The sequence below is a fragment of the Adiantum capillus-veneris genome, chromosome 15 (assembly GCF_014529385.1).
Source record: "Adiantum capillus-veneris isolate H3 chromosome 15, ASM1452938v2, whole genome shotgun sequence".
Taxonomy (NCBI): Eukaryota; Viridiplantae; Streptophyta; class Polypodiopsida; order Polypodiales; family Pteridaceae; genus Adiantum; species Adiantum capillus-veneris.
Window position 1 is genome coordinate 134,978,130 of NC_140945.1, and position 24,034 is coordinate 135,002,163.

A 24,034-nucleotide genomic window follows, 5' to 3' on the forward strand; every position below is an offset into this window, starting at 1 on the left:
AACCCAGCGAATTCACAAGGTCAATGATCTTTTTTAAGAATCTATCCAAGTGGCCATGTGCCCTTTTTGTAGGGGACCTCGCACACACACTTAAACTTAGGTGGTTAATTAAGTAAGCTAATGATGCCCAAATTTGGAGTAGGAGGATTCTAATGAGAGCTGGAGCGGAGGAGATCAACACTAAACAAGAGTAATTATGAAAGGAAACTTCTAATGCTAATGCTAATGCTAAAAAAAAAATTGTTAGCCTAACAATGCGGTAGTGGTACATCCTCAACGAGGGTACATATCCCGCCGATATTAAACCTCCAAAAGGGATTAATGCAACCTAATACGCAATGGAAGGGCGGTTAATTAACGACCACGATTAACAAGAGGGGAAGTGCTAATGTGACATAGCAAAGGGAAATGATTAAGAGAGGGTTATTACTACCAATAGCTTTATCATTAAGAGAAACCTAATGGAGATGCTAATCACACTAGCACACAGATGCATAGCAATAAACCTAGCTAGCATACCATAGCTTTGATACCACTCTATGGATTTGGGATCATGCTAGCTAAGGTGGGTGGTAGACAAACATTATGTTCACATGTGAGTTTGTGTAGGTTAGATTGTTACTCAAGCAGGGCTTCTAACCAACCACCCCTCCCTTACAACCCAAGCGCTCTAGCCACTACACCCACATGTAATTATTGAAATATGTGGCACTATGGAGCATTCTGTTGTAATATAAGGCATTTGGAGTAAATTGGGGGCTGTTATCGGAGCCCAACCGTAATCAGGTGCAATTTCGCATTGTTAATTGTCAATCCCCCTTTGTCATCAGAATCTGGCTCAAAAAAAGATCACCATGTATGTGTGCTAGTTGTGACTATTCTAGGGTACTCGAATATCGGGCGTGCAACACTACTCCCAAAGAAGAAATTTTTGCTATTTCTCCTTGGCTGACAAAATTGTAGAGTCTCACTTGAGCAACCATCCCAAGTTGCAAATGGTCCTTGACTTTTTCGAATGACAGGTGGTATTGCGAATATTTGACCACATAAGATAGACCATCAACGGGCAGCCCTTGACGCGGACAACCAAACCCGATTTTTTAATATGCAAAATTTCATAGCACCCAACAAGAACTAATAAACATTGGCTTTTTGCTGTAAATCCATTCTTATTTGTGATATGATAAAGATGCAAGAAGGTAACTCACGGTTCCACTCGCCCACCATTGCAAATACTCGGAGCTCAAACAAACTCACACCTAGAATGTAATTTTACCCCCAAGTGCATGTTTGATTGTAAACAGATGGGAAACTATTTAATATGATACGCAATAATCCAGATGTTGAGAAGCCATGACAAGTCTACAAAAACAAAACGCAGTTCACCACTAAATCTTGAGAAGGGCAGCTTCCTTTACACAGCTCGTTCAGAGCATGTCATTAACTCAATTCCCTACTCACTGGATTCTCATATTTGACAGAACGAGAACACAGTGATAGCATATTGACACTCAATAAAATGCTCTTTCTCCAAGTTCTCTGGAAAAAAAAAACGATGACTCCATCTGCCTTCCCAGCAAAGAACACCTCAGTTCTCCTTTTTTCTGGCACAATGTCTCCATTGAAAGAGCAGTCAGTCGTACAATTACGAAGCCTTCAAGAGGACAGAATTGCCATATGGAGGATGAGGTTCTGCCAATCGTTTTTGGGGATGTATTCTGGAAGCAAAAAGAGCATAACAAGCTTCTCAAGCTTGGAAGCACCACGGTAAAGAGGCTGACAAGAACGCCACGAAACAAGCACTACACGACAAAACTATTATGCAGAGGTCATGTGACATGAGCTAAGAGATGCAGAACTTCTCCAAATCCACCTTGATCACAAAAGCTCATGGCACCATATTACACACCCCATGTTTGCCGAGAAACGAACCCTGTTTAGGGATTCCAACTGCTCTACCTTGCCAAGCGCCGTGCTTGGAGCCTATGCATCAGCTTCCTTGGGTGCTTTTTTCTTCTTCTTTTTGGAAGAGCCAGCTTGTAGAGTTTCCACATCTTTCATGTCAACCTCCACTTCCATGCCATTATCTGTATCTTTCCCCTTCTTTTTCTTCTTCTTCTGTGAAGTTTCTATTTGTGGTGTTTCCACCTCTTTTGCGTCAACCTCTAGTTCCCCTTCAGTGTCAGCACCCTCCTTTGACTTTTTCTTCTTTTTCTTCTTCTCAGACTTCTCTGGTGTTGCCGAAACACCCATGTCTTCTTCAATCGCTCCATTCACTGAATCGATCTCCATGTCTGTGCTCTTCCTTTTCTTTTTCTTTTTCTTCTTCTCGCTTTCTGTGACCAGGACAAAGGCTCACTTTCTCAAACACTAAGCTAAGTTTGGTCACAAATAACTTCAACAGAAAGCCACACAAAGTTGGCCTTTGCACAAGGACCCAACACTTCAATGACACCACTTACTCGTTTCATCCTCTGATACTGGCTCATCATCAATTGCATCAGTCCCATTCATTGCAGCAGCTAACGCCTCTTTCATAACATCGACATTTTTTCGAGGTGCAACACCCTTATCATAAAAAACCAGCCTCTCTTCCACTTGTTCTCTAAGCTTTTCTCCAAACACACTTGAGCTGATCTCTGCAGAAAAAGAGTGGCAAAAAAACCTCACAAGCAGAACCAAAAAGCAGAAAGGGCTTAAAGACCTGAAGAACAAACCAGAGAAACAGTCTATGCGAGAGGCCAGTGAGCACTTATTTGCAAGGTACCGAGAGATACGCCCCTTGTTCCGTGCGCTTGCTCGCCCAATGAAAGATGAGTGAAAAATAAGTCCATATTTGGGGGTATTCCCTTTCGTTTTCAAGGCCCTGGAACGTGCACGAAGCTGTATTATAACAAAAACTTACAAGGACTGAACATTCACATTCATTTCCTAACCTATATCAAAACACCATGATACATCAAAAGAGCACTTGATTTTGAAGAAAACTTCAAGTAGTTTCAGCAGTATGGCGAAGCAGTCACAGGTATCAAAGACCTTAGCAGAGGGGGGAAAAACCTCTCCTGAAGAGAGGAAAAAGTGCTAGAGGGTGAGAAAACAACAGCTGCCTCTGAAAAATGGGCAGTTCCCACCAAGAGTACTCTCAACGATATGCTCCAAAATTCCAAGAGAAGTTCCAAAAGTATCAGCGAGAAAGGGGTAGCTGTTTGATGTCGGGCAAAAGGCCACCAAAAGTACCATCTGCAGCCATGAAAATGTGAAACCACAGAGGAAGGGTCTCTGTCGATGATGAAGACAACTGTCATCACCAAAAAATTTGCCGATGGATATAACGAGGAAAAGCAGCAGGTACACAAAACTATAACTGCCAAGGAAGCATGAACACTTAGAAGACCTGGGTCTGGGTCGCGGGCAATTCAAGAAGTGGGTCCGTTCCAATTCTAGCTTCCCATTCTGAATCCACATTCCTTGTTTCAGACATGAGTATCCGTAACAGGGAATGGCATTTCATGCTCATTGCCGTTCCCCATTCCCCGTTCCGATTTCCTTTTCCGGGTAACTTCAAAATAAAAACTCAAAATGTCAAAATAAATAAATAGATCACATTGGGCATGTCTGGTGTAGCGGAAGGGTTTAACACTAGAGTTGAGTGTACACAAGCCACTATTGTGGCTATAAGCAACTTTTTTGTAAATACCTTTCAAGAATTTGTTCTCAAGGCATGTGGGGAGTTGAAAAAAATAGAAATAAATAATTTTATATAAAATTAATATTTCTCAAGAGCCATCTTTTAAGTACAATCGAGTAAAAATGGCTCAAACGTTTTGATATCCAATGAAGACCCCTTACAACCTTCAAAGCACATTGAAACTTTTATTAAGAATACATGGATATGTATATAATGAGAATCTATGCATATACTATGTCTAGAAAAAAGACTGTCGACTTATTTCAAGCCTAAAAAAAGTGTATGCTATCAAATTTAACAGCCAGTTTAGTGGCTTTTACTATAATTAAAAAATTAGTGTTTTTTTTTGCACTTTTTAGGATACATGGTATACCAATTCGTTCCTCTTAAGTGATAGGACCTCAATGATATCCTATGCTCATGGTTTTTTGAAAAACAACCAATCTTAGAGCCAATTTCATAGAATGAGGTGTCAAGCCACTATTGGGGCTCAAACACAAACCTAGTGTTAAGGATTTTCACTCCGATCTAGTACTTCGCACGAATACAAGGTTACTGTACTAATTGAACTCAACACAATGAGGGAGACGAGCATAGAGAGAGAGAGAGAGAGAGAGAGAGAGAGAGAGACGACATGCGACACGGAGTGGCGGAATTCCACCCTAGAGAGTATTGGCCCCAAACCTTGGCGCCCCTTTCGGTATTTCTTTATTTGCATCAATAGAGTACAAGCAGGTACTCCAAACTCTGCACCTTCTCCAGGAAGCATACTCGAGAATGAGCCCATGGCCTCATATTTAAAAGCCCTAGGCCCCAAAAGCAATTTACATGAAAAGCCTTCAAAACTTAAAAGCTTCTGGTCCAAAAGCAATGCCAAAAAGCTGCCGGCGCGTTTTGCGGAATTCCATACAATTGCCACGTTAGTAGTCAACGCAAAATGCGGAGCATCCGTACAGTTGCCACGTCATCAAGTTTTGCATGTATGTGTGTGTGGGTCTTGCTTTATTTTAATCGTTTATGTCACTTGGGGCCCCATCGGACGGGGTCCCCATAAGTTGGTAGGACTTCTTCCTTTTTTACTTGTTCTTTTTAGGGTTTAGGCCCCGACCGGCATCTGTAAGTTGGCTCCATTCTTTAGGGCTTTGACACATCAACAGTTTGTGACATCTCCCCTTCTTGAAAGAGAGTAATCGTCCGCAATTACAGCATATCTGCAAAACAACTCAAGTTAGCTCAGAAATTTCCGAGGGTCATCCCGAAGGACAATCATTTTGCTCTTTTTGTTAAGGAGTTAGTTTCTCCTTTCTGCTCTTTTGATCAAGGAGTTGGCTTCTCTTTTCAGCTCTTTTGATCAAGGAGGTGGCTTCTCCTTTCGTCCAAATCGGAACTCTTGATATTCCGGCGTAGTAAAATTAGCCATCACACCCAGACCACACTGATCTTCCACAGGTGTCTTGATGCACTAAAATTACATACCCACAAAATCTCATCCAATTAGGAATATTCAGTGGTTGGCACATCACAATGCAACACAAATGCTCACATATGCATGTTACAAAACATAGAAACATAAAGCCGTCGATGAACACTCCTCCCGCATAACCTAACAAGGTCCGAGCCGGGAGATATTCAAAGACTCCCTCATCACTTCTCCCGCATAACCTAAAAAGGTCCGGGCCGGGAGATATAGTGGCCTTTTACAACCAAATGTCCCCCAGACCGCAGCCTGCGTCGTTTGGAGGTGCTGAGAGTGACCACTGCTCAGACTTCTTAATACTCCTCCCGCATAACCATCCAGGTCCGAGCCGGGATGATATTCATCGACTCTCTCATCACTCCTCCCGCATAACCTAAAAAGGTCCGGGCCGGGAGATATAAAGGCCTTTTACAACCAAACGCCCCCCAGACCGCAGCTTGCGTCGTTTGGAGGTGCTGAGAGTAACCATTGCTCAGACTTCTTAATCCTCCTTTCGCAGAACCATCCAGGTCCGAGCCGGGAGTCACAATAACAATTATTTCACAAGCATACAACCAAACGCTCCCTAGGCATCGGCTTGCGTTGTTCGGAGGTTTTCTAGCATACAACGGAACGCTCCCCAGACGTCGGCCGACGTCGTTCCGAGGTTTTCAAACATACAACGAAACGCTCCCCAGGCGTCGGCCTTCGTCCTTCTGAGGTTCAAACAATACCAAAACAGTATTTCTCACTTCTCCACCCGGGAGTAAAATCACCAATCAATGAAACCAGTATTAAAACTAGAGTCAAACATTTCAAATCGGCACCAAAACAGGTTTAAAACAGATACCATCCATTTCAAACAAAAATTTCAACAGGATCACCAAACAAGTTCTCATACAAATTTCAAACTTAAAATGCAATCTCGACATCAGTCGAGCTCGAAAAGTCAACTGACTTTCCATCCTGAAACCTGCACCAAAAATTAGGGTTAGTTTCATTCCATAAGGTCGTAGCCAAACACAGCATGGTCCATCAATTCTTGGACAAACAATGTTTTTTTTTCGCGGTGATGGTAGTCCCAAGATAGCTAATGCATTGGACCTCCAAGGTAATCTGCTCGTGAAGAGACATCTACTAAGAGATGTCGAGAAATTTCAAGTTATAATCTGCTAGGGTTTCCATGGCAAGCATTTCAGGATACCCCAGTCTGCCTGAAGTTGCACTCCGAAGGAAGATGTAAGAAACCATATAACTTCGAGCAAAAAAAATTTCTTGAAAGCTTGCCAAGTCCTTGGAATGTGCGGCTTGGTAGCTATAGACATCAACATCTGCATGGGACTGCCTCTGAGAAAAACAACAGCTCAAACAAATCTTGGATCTTTCTCTTGTAAGTGATCTTAATGGCTTATGCCCTGTAAGACATGAGCAGTGAAGACCGGAGCGCGTCCGATGCGCGATGAAGTAAGGGTGGGAGTGGCTAAAAAGTCCGAGGTCGGAGCACGAAGCTAAAATTTCCATTCCAATGGGCTTTGGAAGTGCGATTAGCTAAAATTTCTATCCCAATGAGCTTTGAAACTACGATCTTGCTTTGTTTGCTCTTTGGTAGGACCGGTATGCTTTTAGAAAAGCACACGCCTGATGTTCTGATCCGACAGAGACCCCAGATTCACGAGTTTGTTTTGGAAGGTATTTTGGGAGAACATTGACACGCGGTTGCAGTTATCGTCATCTTTCCACCCGCAGACAGATGGGCAATCAGAAATTGCAAATTAAATCGTACTAGGTTTATTGAAGTCTTCATCTTGGATCAGAAGACTCAATGGGTAAAGTACTTGCCCTTGGTGGCATTTGCCTACAATAACACAATTCACTCTTCGACGGGGAAGGCACCATTTGACATTATTGAAGGTGCTACGAAGGTTCCACCCTTCCTAAGCACGAAAGATAAGATTTTTTAAGGCGACGAGTACACACGGGACTTGGACACTGCTTTTGCCAAGGTCCGGGAAGCTTTGGAGAAACCTCAGGAAAGACAGAAAAAGGCAACAGATAGACATCGTCGCAAATTGAAATTAAAGGAGAACAATTGGGTGCTCTTACGTTTTGAGAAGGCACGCCTGAGAAAGAAGAAGGGAAAGGAGTGGCTTTTTCCAAAGCTTAGCATGAGATACTATAGACCTTTCCAGATTTCCGAAAAGATAAATGATGTCTCCTTTAGACTGAAGCTGCCCGATACTTGGAGGATTCAATATGCTTTTCATGTGAGTCTCCTGAAGCCTTTTAAAGACGATGTGCCTGTCACAAGACGGGCACCACGTGCCAATAGAAAAGATCAAACTGAACAGACTTTTAGCACTTCAATAAATACAGAACTGAGAGATAGAGACGACACGCAACACGGAGTGGCTGAATTCCACCCCAGGGAGTATTCGCCCCAAACCTTGGCGTCCCTTTCGGTATTTCTTTATATTGCATCAACACAGTACAAGCCGGTACTCCAGACTCTACACCTTCGCCAAGAAGCATGCCAGAGAACGAGCCCTGACCTCATATTTAAAGGCCCTAGGCCCCAAAAGCAGTTTTCAGTAAAAAGCCTTCAAACTCAAAAGTATCTGGTCCAAAAGCAAAGCCAAAAAGCTGCCAACGTAATTTACGAAAATCCGTAAAGCTGCCACGTCATCGATCAGAGCAAAACGCGAAGATCCGTAGACTTGCCACGTCATCATGGCAGCGCAATTTTTGGAAATCTACCACGTCATCGGTTTGCTTGTGTGTGCGGGTCCTGCTTTATTTTAATCCTTTATGTCACTTGGGGCCCCATCGGACGGGGTCCCCATAAGTTGATAGGACTTTCTCTTCCGTTACTTGTTCTACTTAGGGTTTAGGCCCCTTGGCCGACATCTACAAGTTACCTTCCTTCTCAAGGGCTTTGACACGTCAGCACTTTGCGAGATCTTCCCTTCTTGAAAGAGAGCAATCGTCCACGATTACAGCATCTTTGCAACCAACTCAAGTTAGCTCAAAAATTTCTGAGGGTCATTCTGAAGGACAATCAATTTGCTCTTTTCGTTAAAGAGTTAGCTTCTTATTTCAGCTCTTTTGATCAAGGAGTTAGCTTCTCCTTTCGTCCAAATCGGAACTCTTGATATTCCGGCGTAGTAAAATTAGCCATCACACCCAGACCGTACTGATCTTCCACGGGTGTCTTGATGCACTAAAATTACATACCCACAAAATCTCATCCAATTAGGAATATTGAGTGGTTGGCACATCACAATGCAACACAAATGCTCACATATGCATGTTACAAGACGTAGAAACATAAAGCCGCCGATGAACACTCCCCCTGCAAATAACCATTCAGGTGCAGGCCATGAGCTGTTCAACGACTCCCTCATCACTTCTCTTGCAAATAACCTAAAAAGGTACGGGCCATGAGATGTCACGTGACACATCCAACCCTATGTGTCCGTGAACAAGCTACAGCATAACAGGGTTCAATCAGTCCAGTTAGTCTAGATTAGAGGTGATCTGGCACTTTTGTGAGTCTATTCGTAGACCATGCATGTCCAGTCACTTAGTGTAGATGCATATCCTCTGGTTGCACACAGCATGATCATCAATATTCCCATCAGAATCCATTAGAATCAGTTAGGGGATTTTTCCAGTGCATTTAGCCCATTTTACCTATTTTTTGGCATTTTTCACTTCTTAATTAAGTGACTTCCCAACAAAAGGTGGTCGGGCAAATTGGGTAAGTTAATATATAAGCAAACCCAAGTTAGCACTCAATGGCAGAAGAGGCAACAAGAGCCAAGCTCAGCAGGCAACTTCTCACAAGAACCTTGGTGGACTTTTCCCTCCAAGTAGCAGATTCCCTCGCCTAGAGTTTTTGCATAGCATCCCCAGTCTGGCGTTTTTGCATCAGATCTGCATCGCCAATAGCACACAGCACCTAGCGTTTTTGCAAGGACCACAACTGCTAGCGTTTTTTATCATCAGATTCATTGGCGTTTTTGGATTTCAGCAGCAGATAAAGACCGGCAATTTTCACCTAAAGTGTAGCAAATTCAGCCTGGTAAAGACCTCAGTTTTCAGCCTTGAAGAACCTCAGTTTTCAGCCCTAAAACTACATATTTTCAGCCTCAAAGACCCACCGAAAACAGCCCCCAAATCTGCGTTTTCAGCGCGTCGTCAACGCATCATCATCATCGACATCGTCTGTCACAAACGGGAGCGCATAACAATATAAAATATACTCAGATAAATAGAATTTATCACTTAATACTGAAGCCAAAGGATGTAGAGAGAAATAGATAGTGTGAGAGAGAGAGTGAGAAGATCGACACAATACTGGGGACCAAAAGATGGGCTGGTCCCCCCCCTTAAAGAGAATTCTTTATTAGGGAGAATCTTTTTACAAGCACAAGAACCGGAGAAAACCCCTCCGTTCTAAATCTCTGACTCGATGGTCGTTCCTTCCCGTAAGGGAAATCCGAGAGACAAGCTCTCAATCCTTTTTCCGTATGTACTCGGAGTTGAGACTCCGCAGCCAATTTCCGAATTCCGTTTACGGAATTCCAAAGCGTAGGCCGAAGCCTTCTCGCTTCTCCTTCGCGATGAAGTACCTGCAAACACACACGCAAACACGCGACAACAATTCATATGGCGAATCCACAATAAATACCTGTCGCTCTTGCGTGGGAAAACGACTTCCGTGCTTCGTAGTCTCGCGCGATCTCTCGCATCTTCCGGCGACAGAGTCTTCTCTTGCTGGCGTTGGTAACCCACTTCAGTGAGGGCATGTGGTGCTTTTATAGCTTCTTCACCACGGCACGAATAGCTGCTCACGGAGAGATCGCGGCCGTTTTTTTTTTTGTTTTTTTTTTTTTTCTGTTCGACCCGAAATAGGGAGAGAGAATTCGCTGGCTGGTTTTGTTGCTTTATTTTCTAAGTGGCTGCCCACTTATTAATAAGTGGACGGCCGGCATATTTTTAAAATTGGTCTGAATCTGCCCAAAAACTCAATAAAACCTTATAATTTAAAAACAATGCTTTCACAGCACTTCCCAGGCGTCCCTGGATGCAACCACATGCACGAATGCAATGCAAACATAGATTCCTCGCAAGAAAGCGTCTGCTCTTCCCGAAAAACTCGTTAAAATATTCCGCTTTTTAAGAAAGGCTTCTCAGAACCCATCTTTATTCTTGTGCTTACGTCTTTACGCGTATTCCTCTTTTCCAGTTCGAATTTCCTCTCGACTATGGATATCCCCTTTCCGATGCACCCGTCACCCACCTTGTGACGCATCAGGAATACCCATCACCTAGTCCTTTCCTACCAAACTTACGGTACAATCTCCTTCACGATGCTCTATGTCACCCATCCTATGACGCATCAAAGATGTCCATTCCCGGATGGTCGGATACTTCTTCCCGATGCTCCCTGTCACCCATCCGACGACGCATCAGGAGTACCCGTTCTTGGTGGCCTTACAGATATTCCCGTTCACAGTGCTCCCGTCATTACTTTGAATGACGCACTAGGAATACTCTGTACTCGGATGTCTCCAGTGAGAAAAACCCTCTCACTTGAAATTCCAATAATTCATTTAGAATTAATTTCTTGGTGTTCCAAGCGAGAAAACCCTCTCACTTATAAATCCAATAATTCATTTAGAATTATTTTTCTGTCAGAAAAAGCCAATTTAGCAACATCGTCACCGACATAGAGTCAGAATTCAGCAGATAGAAGATTAGCAGATTTCAACCCATAGCGTTTTTGGACAGCAGTAGACAGATTGCAGTTTTAGCCCTTAGGTCGACTTTGTCATCCCCGTCGTCATCGTCGACATAGCCTAGACTTGCATCAGTCACTTGCATTCATTTGTACCAGATTGTGCAATCATAAGTAGACCACTCTCACCGATCAGAGTGGGGCCTTCGGAGGAGGGTTTTACAACGTCTGTGGTGTCGTATCTCTCTTCTCACTCTACCTCTCAATCTCATACACTTGCTCGCACAGTGTCCATTCACTTTGTTTGTGATCATAGCATTCTCTCATTAAGAACGGAAGGCTCTCCCTTCCTTAAGAACAAAAGGAACCTTGAGCACAGTTCGGAGCACTCATCTTGAGCAAAGCGCAAACATTCATTCCGCTGCAGCTGACATTGATATCAGAGCTTTGGCAGTGTTCTGTATCACTCAAGGAAAGAACCACAAGAATTTTTTTGCTTGTTGAGGTCGCACGAACCCAAGTTCGCTTGGGCGTATCAATTCCTAATCGTGTTTTGTTGAAGAGTGACAGGAATCCCAAGAAAGAAGGGCTTGTCCAGCCTCCCCTTGTCTCTCTTTTCACTCATTGAGAGCGAACCGTGCACTTAGCGGCCGGCCAATCGACGTGAGGTGGGAAAAAGCAACCTTGGTGTGAGCGCAAGGCCGCTAAGGGGCGCGCCCACGGAAAAGAGTAGAACTCGGGTGAAGAGAAGATCCTTCTCAAACGCGATTTGCAAGCGAAAGAAAACCTCAAGAACCCCAAGATCCTCAAGAACCCCAAGATCCTCAAGAACCCAAGACCCTCAAGAACCCAAGTTCCTCGTGGACTTAAGGACCAAGGATCATAGTGCATGGTCGTCACCCGAAGCAGAATGGATACTTCGCATACAGGTGATGAGCATGAGAGAGGCGACGAAGAATTTCCCCACCAAGAGATTTTTTCGACCCTCCCCCTTCGCCATCTACGCCACTAAGTGTACCAAACCCTACAGAGGAAATGGTCAAGCAGATGATGGCCATGATGGACAAACAAGAAGCTCGAGCGCGACGCACGCAAAGAGCGGAAACAACAAAGAAAGGCGGACGAGGCGGCAAGAAGCGCGGCCTTGGAGATCGAGCGTGCAGCTCAAAGATTGGCTTTGGAGACCGAGCGTGAAACTCAAAGATTGGCTTTGGAGACCGAGCGTGAAGCTCAAAGAGAGCTACGCACTCAAGAATTGCTTCGACAAGTGCTAGCCTCGAAGACCCAACCACCAACTACCCAAGGATCATGGGAGTTCCTCAAGTGGCGCAAGCCACGATGCGGATTCCAACCATCCAGTCACAGAGAAGTTGACTTTCAGTAAGTATGACGATAAAATGGATGCTACGGTTATTCATTCTTGGTTGCATCAATTTAATGCTTATTTTGCGACAACTAAGAAGACGGGAAATAGCAAAGTTTTGACGGAAGCTATGTACCTTGCCGGTGATGCCATCAATTGGTACCACGCATGGCAAGAGGCACAACTAGCCGCGTACCTAGAGGAAGCCGACGAATTCACGCCCCTTTCCTTCAATTGGGCTGATTTCCAAGACAAGCTCAAGGCGGTTTATGCCACCTCAGTACCTCGCACGATTGAAGGACGATTGGCGCGCTCTCAAGCAAAATGGTATGCCGGTTATGTCTTTTTCTAATCATGTTTTGCAGCTAGGTACCCAATTACGCAAGTCGGATGATGAACACAAAAAGGCATTTCTTTTTGGATTAGACGACTATATCAAGTTTGATGTAGAAGTCTTCGATCCAATCGATCTCAACAAGGCGGTAGCGATTGCTCTCTCACAGGAGATGAAGCACAACAAGGGAAAGCCTAAGGAGAACAAGACTTCCACAAGTACCTCGCAGACTTCTTAGAACGGTAAGAACGGTAAGAATGGTCACTCTTCTAACCAATCTTCCAACAGTCTCTCAGAAAAGAATTCTTCCAATGAATCTAAGGGTAAGGCTAACACAATTGCTAAACTTAAGCTTACTCCAAATGAAGCACAACAAGGGAAAGCCTAAGGAGAACAAGACTTCCACAAGTACCTCGCAGACTTCTCAGAACGGTAAGAACGGTAAGAATGGTAACTCTTCTAACCAATCTTCCAACAGTCTCTCAGAAAAGAATTCTTACAATGAATCTAAGGGTAAGGCTAACACAATTGCTAAACCTAAGCTTACTCAAGATGAAAAGGTAGCACAAGGTATTGTAGGAGGATACATCACGTCGGAAGAGCAAAGCACTTATTCTAAGGAAGGTCGTTGTTTTCATTGTCACATTAAGGGTCACATAAAAAGAACGTGTCCTAAGCTTGAATCGAATAAATCTAAAGAATCCACAGAACCCACTTCCTCTATCAATGCAATGAATAATAATACGAGTATGCCCCACGTTTCCCCTAACCCTCCCATTGATGATTCTCTCATTAAATGTTATGGTCGTACGTCGGGACAATGTTTTGTCATATTGTTTGACCCAGGTAGTATGCATGATGTGATCAGTTCCTCTCTTGTTGAGAGAGCCCGCCTCGAAGTTAGTCCGAGATCTCCTATCGAGATCTCTGGCTTTCGTCCCGGTATGAACGCTCTCATCACGAAGGAGTGCCTTGATGTGTTGTTTGGAATTCAACAAGCTGCCTTCACTAGAAGATTTGTTGTTTCTCCTCTCTCATGATGTGATATGATTTTGGGCATTCGATGGTTTCGTGATAATGACGCTCTCATTGATTTTAAGACTAACACTTTAACTCTCAATGCCGAAAGTGATTCTCCTATTGTCATTCATGGAGAGGACATTGTTCATTCTCCATCTCTCATTGCTAATATGCAAGACAAGATCGAAAGGCTTCAGGAGAAGGAGACTCTCAATCTCTTTTTCTCCACAGCATGACACAAAGAATTTGCATGATTATGAGAAGCATGATGATTTGAATGAGAATGATTTACATGATGGTTTGGATGACAAAGATAAGCATGATCATTTGCATGATCAAGGTGTGATTTCTCACAAGCATGATGAGTTGCATGAAGATGATGTGATTGTTCACAAGGATGATGTGTTAGCAGATGCTTTTTTCTAGCGAAGCTAACCTCGTTGTAGATTCAATCAATCACGAAGAACCGATCTTGGCTTTCGGGTTCAGGTCCAAAGAACCCCTACGGGACGATTCGATCATTCAGGAAGAAGCGATCTTGGCTCTCGAGCCTCATTCTCAAGAACCCTCACAGGAAGTATTATGTGTTCGCATGATTGATACGCACACATTGTTTGAATGTTTCATTCGTGATCGTTTCCTGTATTTTAGTCAACATCGTTATGTGATCCCTTTTCCTAGGCATGACATTGTATGTTGAGCACGTTTCACTCATGAATGAGCACGAATGTATCCGGATTTTTCATGAAAAGTTGAAAAGTATGCATTCAAGGAAGTCACATTCCATGTCTCTTCCTTGGCATGACACACTTTCCGAACGAGCACATGAAAGTATGAGCACCAAGCATGGGCATTTCCGTTGTGAATTGCCACAGTGGATTACTTTAGATCATAAGAGAAAGATTCGATCTCATTATTTGCATATGTTTGGTGAACGGGTTGTCACTCCATCACTATGTTCATCTACATTGCATACACAGTCTTTAGCAAAGACAATATTTTTTCCACTCACTTTACATGGAATGGGTATGTTCATGGTTTTGTGTTGGAAATGGTTTCACGAATTTTCAGCCATGGAGATTCTTGAAGAAGACGGAAGCATGACTTTTGACGAAGTTGAAGCAAGGAAGGAGCCACAGAAGACTTTGTCGCTTTTGGCACGGCCCAAAGAAGCAAGCGTTGCAGACCTTTATGAAGTTCAAGTACCGTACGACCCACATATCAGAGTGGGTGTCACAAAAATACGGAAGCGTAAACTGACTTTTAATTGTACTTCAAATACTCAAGAGAATTGGAGAGAGAGAGAGAGAGAGGAAAAGCTTGACACTTTATTGGGGACCAGAAGATGGGCTGGTCCCCCCCCATAAAGAGAATATCTTTATTACTAAGGGAGAATCTTTACAAGCACAGGAACGGGGCATACGCCCGTCCTCTATTCTTTCTTCTGTTCAGTTCTGACTACTGACTGAGAAAGTGTTTCCACTTTCTTTCTGCTTAGGGGATTTCCCCTCTTCTGCGAGACTGGCTGGAAGCTCTCGAAAAGAGAGTCTATCTTCCAAAACAGTTCATCGGAAGCTCTCACAGAGGAGAGTCCATCTTCCGTTATGTGTTGCCTTCATGCTCATTCATTCATGCATCGAACACAAAAGAGAAACAAGCAAAATGCACACGCACATGCTTGCTGTAATTTTCTGCACATAACCTGAAATTCTTACCTGTGCACACCCCTACGCTGAAACAGAGGTCTTCTTCGCGATGGAATCGCACCAAACTTGATGTAGGCTTAGGATAAGGAGAGAAGAGAATTTCTATGGTTGATCTGCTGAAAACAGCCCTAATCGAGGTGATTAGGGGCTGAAAACAGAGAATTACAGCCGCCGCACTCTGCTAAGAGAGCGTCTACAGCAGCTTCTCGCGATGAAACTTCACCGGAAGGTGTCTATGACTGTGAGATCCCTTGTTCTTGACAATGGGAGCGCAAGGCTACCACATATGTCGCAAGGGGCTGCTCTCAAGCTTCAATGGAGGGCTCCACCGCGTAGAGCACGCTCACATTAGGGAGGGTAGGTGCACTGCCAGCCTCGAAAATGGGGGAGGGGGGGCTCCTAAATAGCCATCAAGGAGAGGGAGCGCTAGGAAGAGAGAGAGGGTGAGAGTGAGAGTGAAAGCTTGCATTGGTAAGTGTGCCACTTGGCACACTTACTTTAAAAACTTAAAAACCATTCAACTTTTGACTTTAAAAACTTCTAGCTCATTAATTAAAAATGTGCAATTAACTAACAAATGCTACCAATGATTCTTTTATGAGAACACCAAAGGTTTGCCGGCGCAATGCCGCACTGGCACTGCACCGCCTTTACCTGTTCACACTTGTCCGGCCGCCCGCCCGCCCGCCCGGGCACGGACCGTTAAATTTAATTTAACGAAACTTACCCTAAGGCTTTATTAGCTTTGTTAGCCTTAGGGTCACTGTTCTAAGGACCCCATCTCATTCATGTGCTTGTACTGACGCGCGTATTTTTCTGAGCCTAAAATCTGAGGCTACTGCTTACCCCTTTCTGAAGACCCGATTTCCCAATCACTAGGGCTTCAGGGTAATTTCTGTTAAGGTCCCTCTGAGGTGTTGTGGCCCGCATTTAAGCTCACCTTAGGCCTTAGAACTGCTAGGTCTATTCTGGTGTGCACACAACTAATTAGATAATTCTTTTCTCGTAAATAAATTAATTATTTACAAAGTCTGACTTAGTTACAGTGGGTCGGCGAGGGGTCCCTTCTAGGATTTCGGATGCTATTGGCGATCGCCCTCGACGCCATATAGTTCGATACCAGTACCTCACTTTAAAAAGGAGGGGATGTCACGTGACACATCCAACCCTATGTGTCCGTGAACAAGCTACAACATAACAGGGTTCAGTCAGTCCAGTCAGTCTAGAGTAGAAGTGATCTGGCACTTTTGTGAGTCTATTCGATCGTGCATGCCCAGTCACTTAGTGTAGATACATATCCTCTGGTTGCACACAGCATGATCATCAGTATTCCCATCAGAATCCATTAGAATCAGTTAGGAAATTTTTCCAGTGCATTTAGCCTATTTTACCTATTTTTTGCATTTTTCACTTATTAATTTAAGTGACTTCCCAACAAAAGTAGGTAGGGCAAATTGGGTAAGTTAATACATAAGCAAACCGAAGTTAGCACTCAATGGCACAAGAGGCAACAGGAGCCAAGCTTAACTCGCAACTTCTCATAAGAACCTTGGTGGACTTTTCTCTCCAAGCAGTAGATTCCCTCACCTAGCCATTTTGCATAGCATCCCCAACCTGGCGTTTTTGCATCAGATCTGCATCGCCAACAATACCCAGCACCTAGCGTTTTGCAAGGACCACAGCTGCTAGCGTTTTTTATCATCAGATTCATTGGCGTTTTTGGATTTCAGCAGCAAATAAAGACCGGTAATTTTCACCTAAAGTGTAGCAGATTCAGCCTGGTAAAGACCTCAATTTTCAACCCTAAAACTGCAGATTTTCAACGTCAAAGACCCACCGAAAACAGCCCCCAAATCTGCATTTTCAGCGCGTCATCGTCACATCGTCGTCATCGACATCGTCACCGACATAGAGTCAGAATTCAGCAGATAGAAGATTAGCAGATTTCAGCCCATAGCATTTTTGGACAGCAGTAGAAAGATTGCAGATTTCAGCCCTTAAGTCGACTTCGTCATCCCCGACGTCATCGTCGACATAGCCTAAACTTGCATCAGTCACTTGCATTCATTTGTACCGATTGTGCAATCATAAGTAGACCACTCTCGCCGACGAGAATGGAGCCTTCGGACGAGGGTTTTACAACGTCTCTGGTGTCGTATCTCTCTTCTCTCTCTATCTCTCAGTCTCATGCACTTGCTCGCAAAGTGTCCATTCACTTTGTTTGTGATCATAGCATTCTCTCATTAAGAACGGAAGGCTCTCCCTTCCATAAGAACAAAAGGAACCTTGAGCACAGTTCGGAGCACTCATCTTGAGCAAAGCGCAAACATCCATTCCGCTGCACCTAACATGAGATATAGAGGCCTTTTACAACCAAACGCCCTCCAAACCGCAGTCTGCGTCGTTTGGAGGTGCTGAGAGTAACCACTGCTCAAGACTTCTTAATACTCCTCCCGCATAACCATCCAGGTCCGGGCCATGAGTAACAACACCAATACTCCCCCCGTAAATAACCACAAGGGTCCAAGCCATGAGTAAAAAGAGCACTTTTCAATCATTCAATACTCCCCCCGCAAATAACCACAAGGGTCCGGGCCATGAGTATGAACAAGCATTCTCAAACATCATTTCTCACTACTCCACCCGGGAGTAAAATCACCAATCATTGAAACCAGTATTAAAACCAGAGTCAAACAATTCAAATCGGCACCAAGACATGTTCAAAACAAATACCATCCATTTTAAACAAACTCCAAACAGGATCACCAAACAAGTTCTCAGATAGATTTCTTAAAATGCAATATCGACATCAGCCGAGCTCAAAAAGTCGACTGACTTTCTATCCTGAAACCTGCACCAAAAATTAGGGTTAGGTTCATTCCATAAGGTCGTAGCCGTGCACAGCATGGTCCATCAGCTCTTGGACAAACAATGTTTCTTTGGCGGCGATGGTAGTCCCAAGATAGCAATCGCAGTAAACCTCCAAGGTCATCTGCTCGTGAAGAGACATCTACTAAGAGATGCTGAGAAATTTCAAGTTATAATCTGCTAGGGTTCCATGGCAAGGATTTAAGATACCCCACTCTACCAGAAGTTGCACTCCAAAGGAAGATGTCAGAAACCATATAACTTCAGGCAAAAATTTTCTTGAAAGCTTAACAAATCCTTGGAAGTGTGCGGCTTGGTAGCTATAGACATCAACATCTGCATGGCACTGCCTCTGAGAAAAACAGCAGCTCAAAAACAAATCTTGGATCCTTCTCTTGCAAGTGATCTTAATAGCTTATGCCCTGTAAAACATGAGCGGTGAAGACGAGAGCGGAGCGCGCCCGATGCGCAATGAAGTAAGGGTGGGAGTGGCTAATAAGTCCGGGTTGGAGTGTGAAGATGCCTCGAATAAATTCTAGAAAGTACGGGTTGGAGTGCGAAGATGCCTCGAATAAACTCCGAAAGTCCGGGTTGGCTCTATCTGCTCCTTTGTGGGACCGGTATGCTTTCAGAAAAGCACACACCTGATGCTCTAATACCACTGTCACAAGACGAGCACCACATGCCAATAGAAAAGAACAGATTGAACAGACTTTTAGCACTTCAATAAATACATAACTGAGAGATAGAGACGACACGCGACACAAAGTGGCAAAATTCCACCCCAGAGAGTATTGGCCCCAAACCTTGGCGCCCCTTTCGATATTTCTTTAAATTGCATCAACACAGTACAAGCCAGCACTCCAGACTCTGCACCTTCGCCAGGAAGCATGCCAGAGAATGAGCCCTAACCTCATATTTCAAGGCCCTAGGCCCCAAACGCAGTTTTCAATAAAAAGCCTTCAAACTCAAAAGCATCTGGTCAAAAAGCTGTCAACGTAATTTACGGAAATCCGTATAACTGCCATGTCATCAGCCAGTGCAAACGTGAAAATCCATACAGCTTGCCACATCATCATGCCAACGCAATTTTTGGAAATCTGCCACGTCATCAATTTGTGTGTGTGCGAGTCTTGCTTTAATTTAATCCTTTATGTCACTTGGGGCCCCATCGAACGGGGTCCCCATAAGTTGGCAGGACTTCTTCTCTTACTTGTTCTACTTAGGGTTTAGGCCCCTTGGCCGGCATCTGCAAGTTGCCTCCCTTCTCTAGGGCTTTGACACGTCAGCAGTTTGTGAGAATGTTCGATGATGGGGAGCCAGATGAGCAACCCGAAGTGGAGGAAAACGAGGAGATACTCGTTCTAGAACAGATTTTGGCACATAAAGATAGAAAGGTAAAAGGTAAAATGATAAGGCGGTTCTTGGTTAAATTCAAGAACTATCCCGCATTGGATGCGAAGTGGATGGAGGAGGAGGACCTGGCACATACTCCTCAGATTGTGAACCTTTACCTTGAAGCATTTGGTTTAGCATAGTCTAATTCCAAATAGAACCCCGAACTCAGCTTGGGCAGAATTTGGTGCAACGGGTATGCACAAGAGGGGAGTCGCTCCACTCCTTTGTCAACAGATTGCCCCGACAGTATTCTGCTATATGACTTTATGAACTGGAATTCCCAATAATATGATACTGATTTGTTCTTGACTTGTCTAAGTGCATGAACTGATAAAGAGGAAATGTCTGTAGTATTTCGGTCTGAAAGATCTCGATAGACATGGTTGCAATAAGGATCAGTTAATCGGGCATCTATGAGGTCTCGAGTGGATCTAGATGCGATTGCTAAATACGTTTGCCAATTGGTCATAGTCTGAGATCCGAATGAATTTTGAATGTGATTTATCATGTGATGTCCTGTGATATCAAGTGATGTCCTGTGATGTGACTGTTGATTGGTACATGTGCCAGATGGGTGTTCCTACTGCGTCGGTACTAACAGTCAATGTCTGCTAAGACAATTTATGGCCTCTGTCTGTTTTGCAGGCATAATCGAGGGCGATTACAATGCTTTCAAGAGGGGGGTATGTCACAAATTGGTGACGTGGCTGGCCCTTCTAGTGGCACACACACATCCTCCCCGGCTGGCAGCACTGCCACGTGGCAGCAGTGTATGGACCTCTGTGATCTGCGACGCTATTTGCGGCAGCAGGCTGACTACTTTTCGTGATTTGCGAGCAGCAGTACGAATGCTTGCTTTTGCTCTACGTAAATTCTAGCAAGGAGAAGCTTTTGATAAGTTGCTTTAAAATTTTAAGCAAAGGCTTGGGAGAGAAATGGCTTTATTTTTGGAAGGCTTTTTACTGGCAACTTTTGGGGCTCTGCTTTTGGCATCGCTCATAAACCAAGAAACAAACATCTACCTCGCATACTGACGGGCCTAGCCACAAAACAACCCTCATTCCCTAATTTTCTTCTAAGAGATACAAGAGCCACTACCAGACAGAAGGTGAAACTTTAACAAAAACTTCAAGTCTAAGCATAAACTAAAAATTACTTGTTAAGGATTCTTGGACTTAGGTTAATTCAGAGATATACAAAACTCAATCACGTGCAATAGGGATAGAAATTGTGTAGCATGCCGGTCAGGTGGGTGTAGCAAATGGCATATGAAATCCATCTGAGTCACCACTCAAAGTCTATACAAAAACAATTTTGTAGAGCAGTGCCATGCTCAAGAGGAGTCAAGACCCTCCCCATTCCTCAAAATATTGAGGGAACAATGTAGAGCTCAATCACTTGAGGGATGGGGAGTCAAGACCCTCCCCATCCCTCAAAATAGAGGGATCAATGTAGAGCTTAATCACTTGAGCAACCGGGACAAGGAATGAGCCATTACCTAGTAATTACAAGTTGAATTGCCATCGTAAACCAAGTGAGCAGCCAAAAATGGGACCAAAACGGACATGAACCGTCTCCACACTGTTAAATTGTTGTCTTAAGCCACGTGAGCAAACGAATTTTCTGAAACCTGCTCAACAACGTTTGAAATAAACAGGTCCTCTATTGAGCTAGGTCTTACTCTCCCAAAAATGAAGGACAACACAAATAAGTGATCTTTGACAGCCTAAAATGACAATCTAATATTAGTCATTGATCTCTATCTTTCAATCACTTTTTGACCAAGCTAGCAAGCTACCCAGTTGACCTTGTTTTTTTTTTCCCACCCTTCATGTCTTTGCGATATCCTAGTCATGTAACACCAGAGATATGACAACTAAAATATTGTTTATGAACCATTCAACCCAAAACAAAGACCCTGTTCTCTAAAATACATATAATCCTAATTAAAGACTTCAAGCCACACTAAGCCCAAATGCCTTACACTATGTACCTTATACATAAAATGCACCTACATCGAGAGCGTAATTCAATTGCGTCTACTTCCAAACTAACCTAAAAGCTTCACAATGTCCAATCCTTGGGCTCAATAATACCACTTACAAATTCACTAAATTACCTGAATAGTGCCTTTTCAGCGCCTAGTATTTGCACTGTTGAGGCTGGACATTTAGCCAAATTGGTAAGGCTGCCAGCATGAGAGATAAGCCGAGCTCCCACCATCTCTCCAATAAGAACCGCCAAATTTGGAGCAATTGCATGCATCTTAGAAACAAGGTAAGAATGGAGTTGTTTTCTATACTCCGACAGTGAAAGGACCCGCTGGGCAAAGCTCTCGATGTTCAGAAGGTCTATGACAGAGATATCCTGGCCTGCCCAAACAATCAAAATAGATGATGAGAAATAATGGCACACTCTCAGAACTGTTCTTCCTTATCTCCAGCCTTACCCATAGAAGCTTTCGCAGCCTCAATTATCTCCCGTGCTTTCTCTTCCTCCCCAACAATCTCAGTTAATTCAGGTAAAGCATCATCTGTAAGCTTTGACTTGTCCTTGACAAAGGTGGCTGCCTTAGCATAGATGTAGTTGTCATTCACAATCTTTACTAACTCAGGAAAGTGCCACGAATACCATTCTCTGTTAGCAAGCCACACACATAATGAGTCCTCACTGTAGCACTACTGACTTCTTGCCCAAATTCCATTCTTTGTACCATGAAAAACTACTGTAGAAAAAAACAAACTACCTGACCCTCATCCCAAATGTATTGATGTCTTTGTCTAGAGTGTCTAATAAAGCGATTGCTTGAATAACCATATTGTCAATTCTGTTGACATTAAACTTGACCTTGGACCTACTATAGCTGTGACTAAGCCCAAGCTGCGCCTTCTCAAGATCCCCATCCTGCAAAAATAAAATAGACTCTCGATAAGCCTATACAAACAAAGTCCCTTAATCAACTTCATACAATAGAAAAACAGAATACCTTCAAATCTTTGATAAATTTTGCAAAATGTAAGCGAACACCTCGAAGTAGCTCAGATACAAACTCGTTACTTTGGCAAGGAATCTGTAAAGACTCTAGAATTTGAGAGCCAAGCTTCGGCTCTGCAACGCCAACTGAATATTTTGGTTTTTTCCCTTCTTTGATCTTCGGAAGGTTGAGCTCCAAGAAATTAGACAGATCTTCACTGAGCAATCCTATGTGGCACGAAGCACTTGTTGGCACAATTGGCAGCTGCCAAACAAAATTGAAAAAGAAAGGACATGGGAAGTACCTTCAGAGATGGCGTTGCACTCTTCACAAGCATTCAAAGAAGAGGTGAATGGCTTGAACGCAACCAACTTAACGACCTTGCCAAACCTAGTGAGGTCGACTAACGACTGCTGTACTGCATCTGCATTCTGGCCAATTTCGTCTATCCCATAAGCCTGGAAAAGGGCATAACCTGAAGCTGACTCAAAGAGAAGATAAAGCGCCTGCTTGCCAAACAACGATTCGGTTAGCGAACAAGCAGAACAAAAGGCGACCCTCGAGCAATCACCATACTGCAAACGAAAGATTTTCTACCTGCTGGGCGTCCGCCATAGCCAACCTCCACAAGCTCGTCGCTTACCAGCGCGTACATATAGTAGTAGAATTTTTCACTGCAAACCTTAATGGGTTTAGGCCTAGGGTTGAGAGGGTTCTGATTAGGAGTGTAGTTTGTCAAGAGTAAACATGACTTAATAGGAATCCATTAGGTCTCCCAATCTCAGAAATATAAAAATTCTTTCAAAACATATTAAGTGCATAAGTGAAGGGTGAGTTTAGGAAATGAAAAGATAGATGAAGGTGGAAAGTCAAAAGACCTTTTGTGTCCATATAAATAGGTGTTTATTTGTTCATTCATTTTTTCTTTAGCGTTTTCTTCTAAGTTGTCTTTAGCGTTTTCCTCTCTCTGTCTCTCTCTGTCTCTCTCTCTCAATACCTTTTACACAATTTTTTTGAATTTCGTTTCTTCGTTTTTCATTGACAAATTGAGTTTAAAGGAGTTCTTTTCTTCACTTATCATTGAGAAAGTGGTTGCTTTATTAGGAAACATAGAGCTATAGTAAGAACACAAGGAAGTCAACCTTGGTTAGTTGGATTGTTACCTTAGAGTGTACAGCATTGAAAGGCTTCTTCTTGGTGTTTCCCTTCAATAAGCTCTGCACTTCGCCAACTACTCTTTTGGTCAGGGTAACTTGGGGCATAGCTCTCAACATATATAGAGGGCTCATTACACTTTGTGGTATGTTTGAGTATTAATGGAAATGGTTTTGAATTCAATTGCCATTTGCTCGCTCCAAACTAATCATAACATTAAGCCGTCCCTCTCATAGGATTACCAAAATTGTACAAGACTTGCATGTGAGATACTCAAAAAAACTAGGGAGGGAGCCCAAAGGAACTTTATTCGACAAAATTCAACTTTGACC

At 43.4% G+C, this 24,034-nt stretch overlaps 1 protein-coding gene across 1 annotated transcript; it reads right to left on the reverse strand.

Moving 5' to 3' along the window:
* Positions 1–1,367: 1,367 nt before the first annotated feature.
* LOC147441532 (nucleolar protein 56-like) lies at positions 1,368–23,303 on the reverse strand. The gene is made up of 9 exons (XM_086483142.1): positions 23,145–23,303; positions 22,852–23,053; positions 22,560–22,774; positions 22,320–22,477; positions 22,023–22,210; positions 21,693–21,945; positions 2,718–2,866; positions 2,463–2,639; positions 1,368–2,336 (listed from the first exon to the last, which is right to left on the reverse strand). Exons 1-9 carry the CDS (start codon positions 23,160–23,162, stop codon positions 1,984–1,986), a joined length of 1,713 nt encoding a protein of 570 aa, XP_086339268.1. The 5' UTR covers positions 23,163–23,303; the 3' UTR covers positions 1,368–1,983.
* Positions 23,304–24,034: the final 731 nt, after the last annotated feature.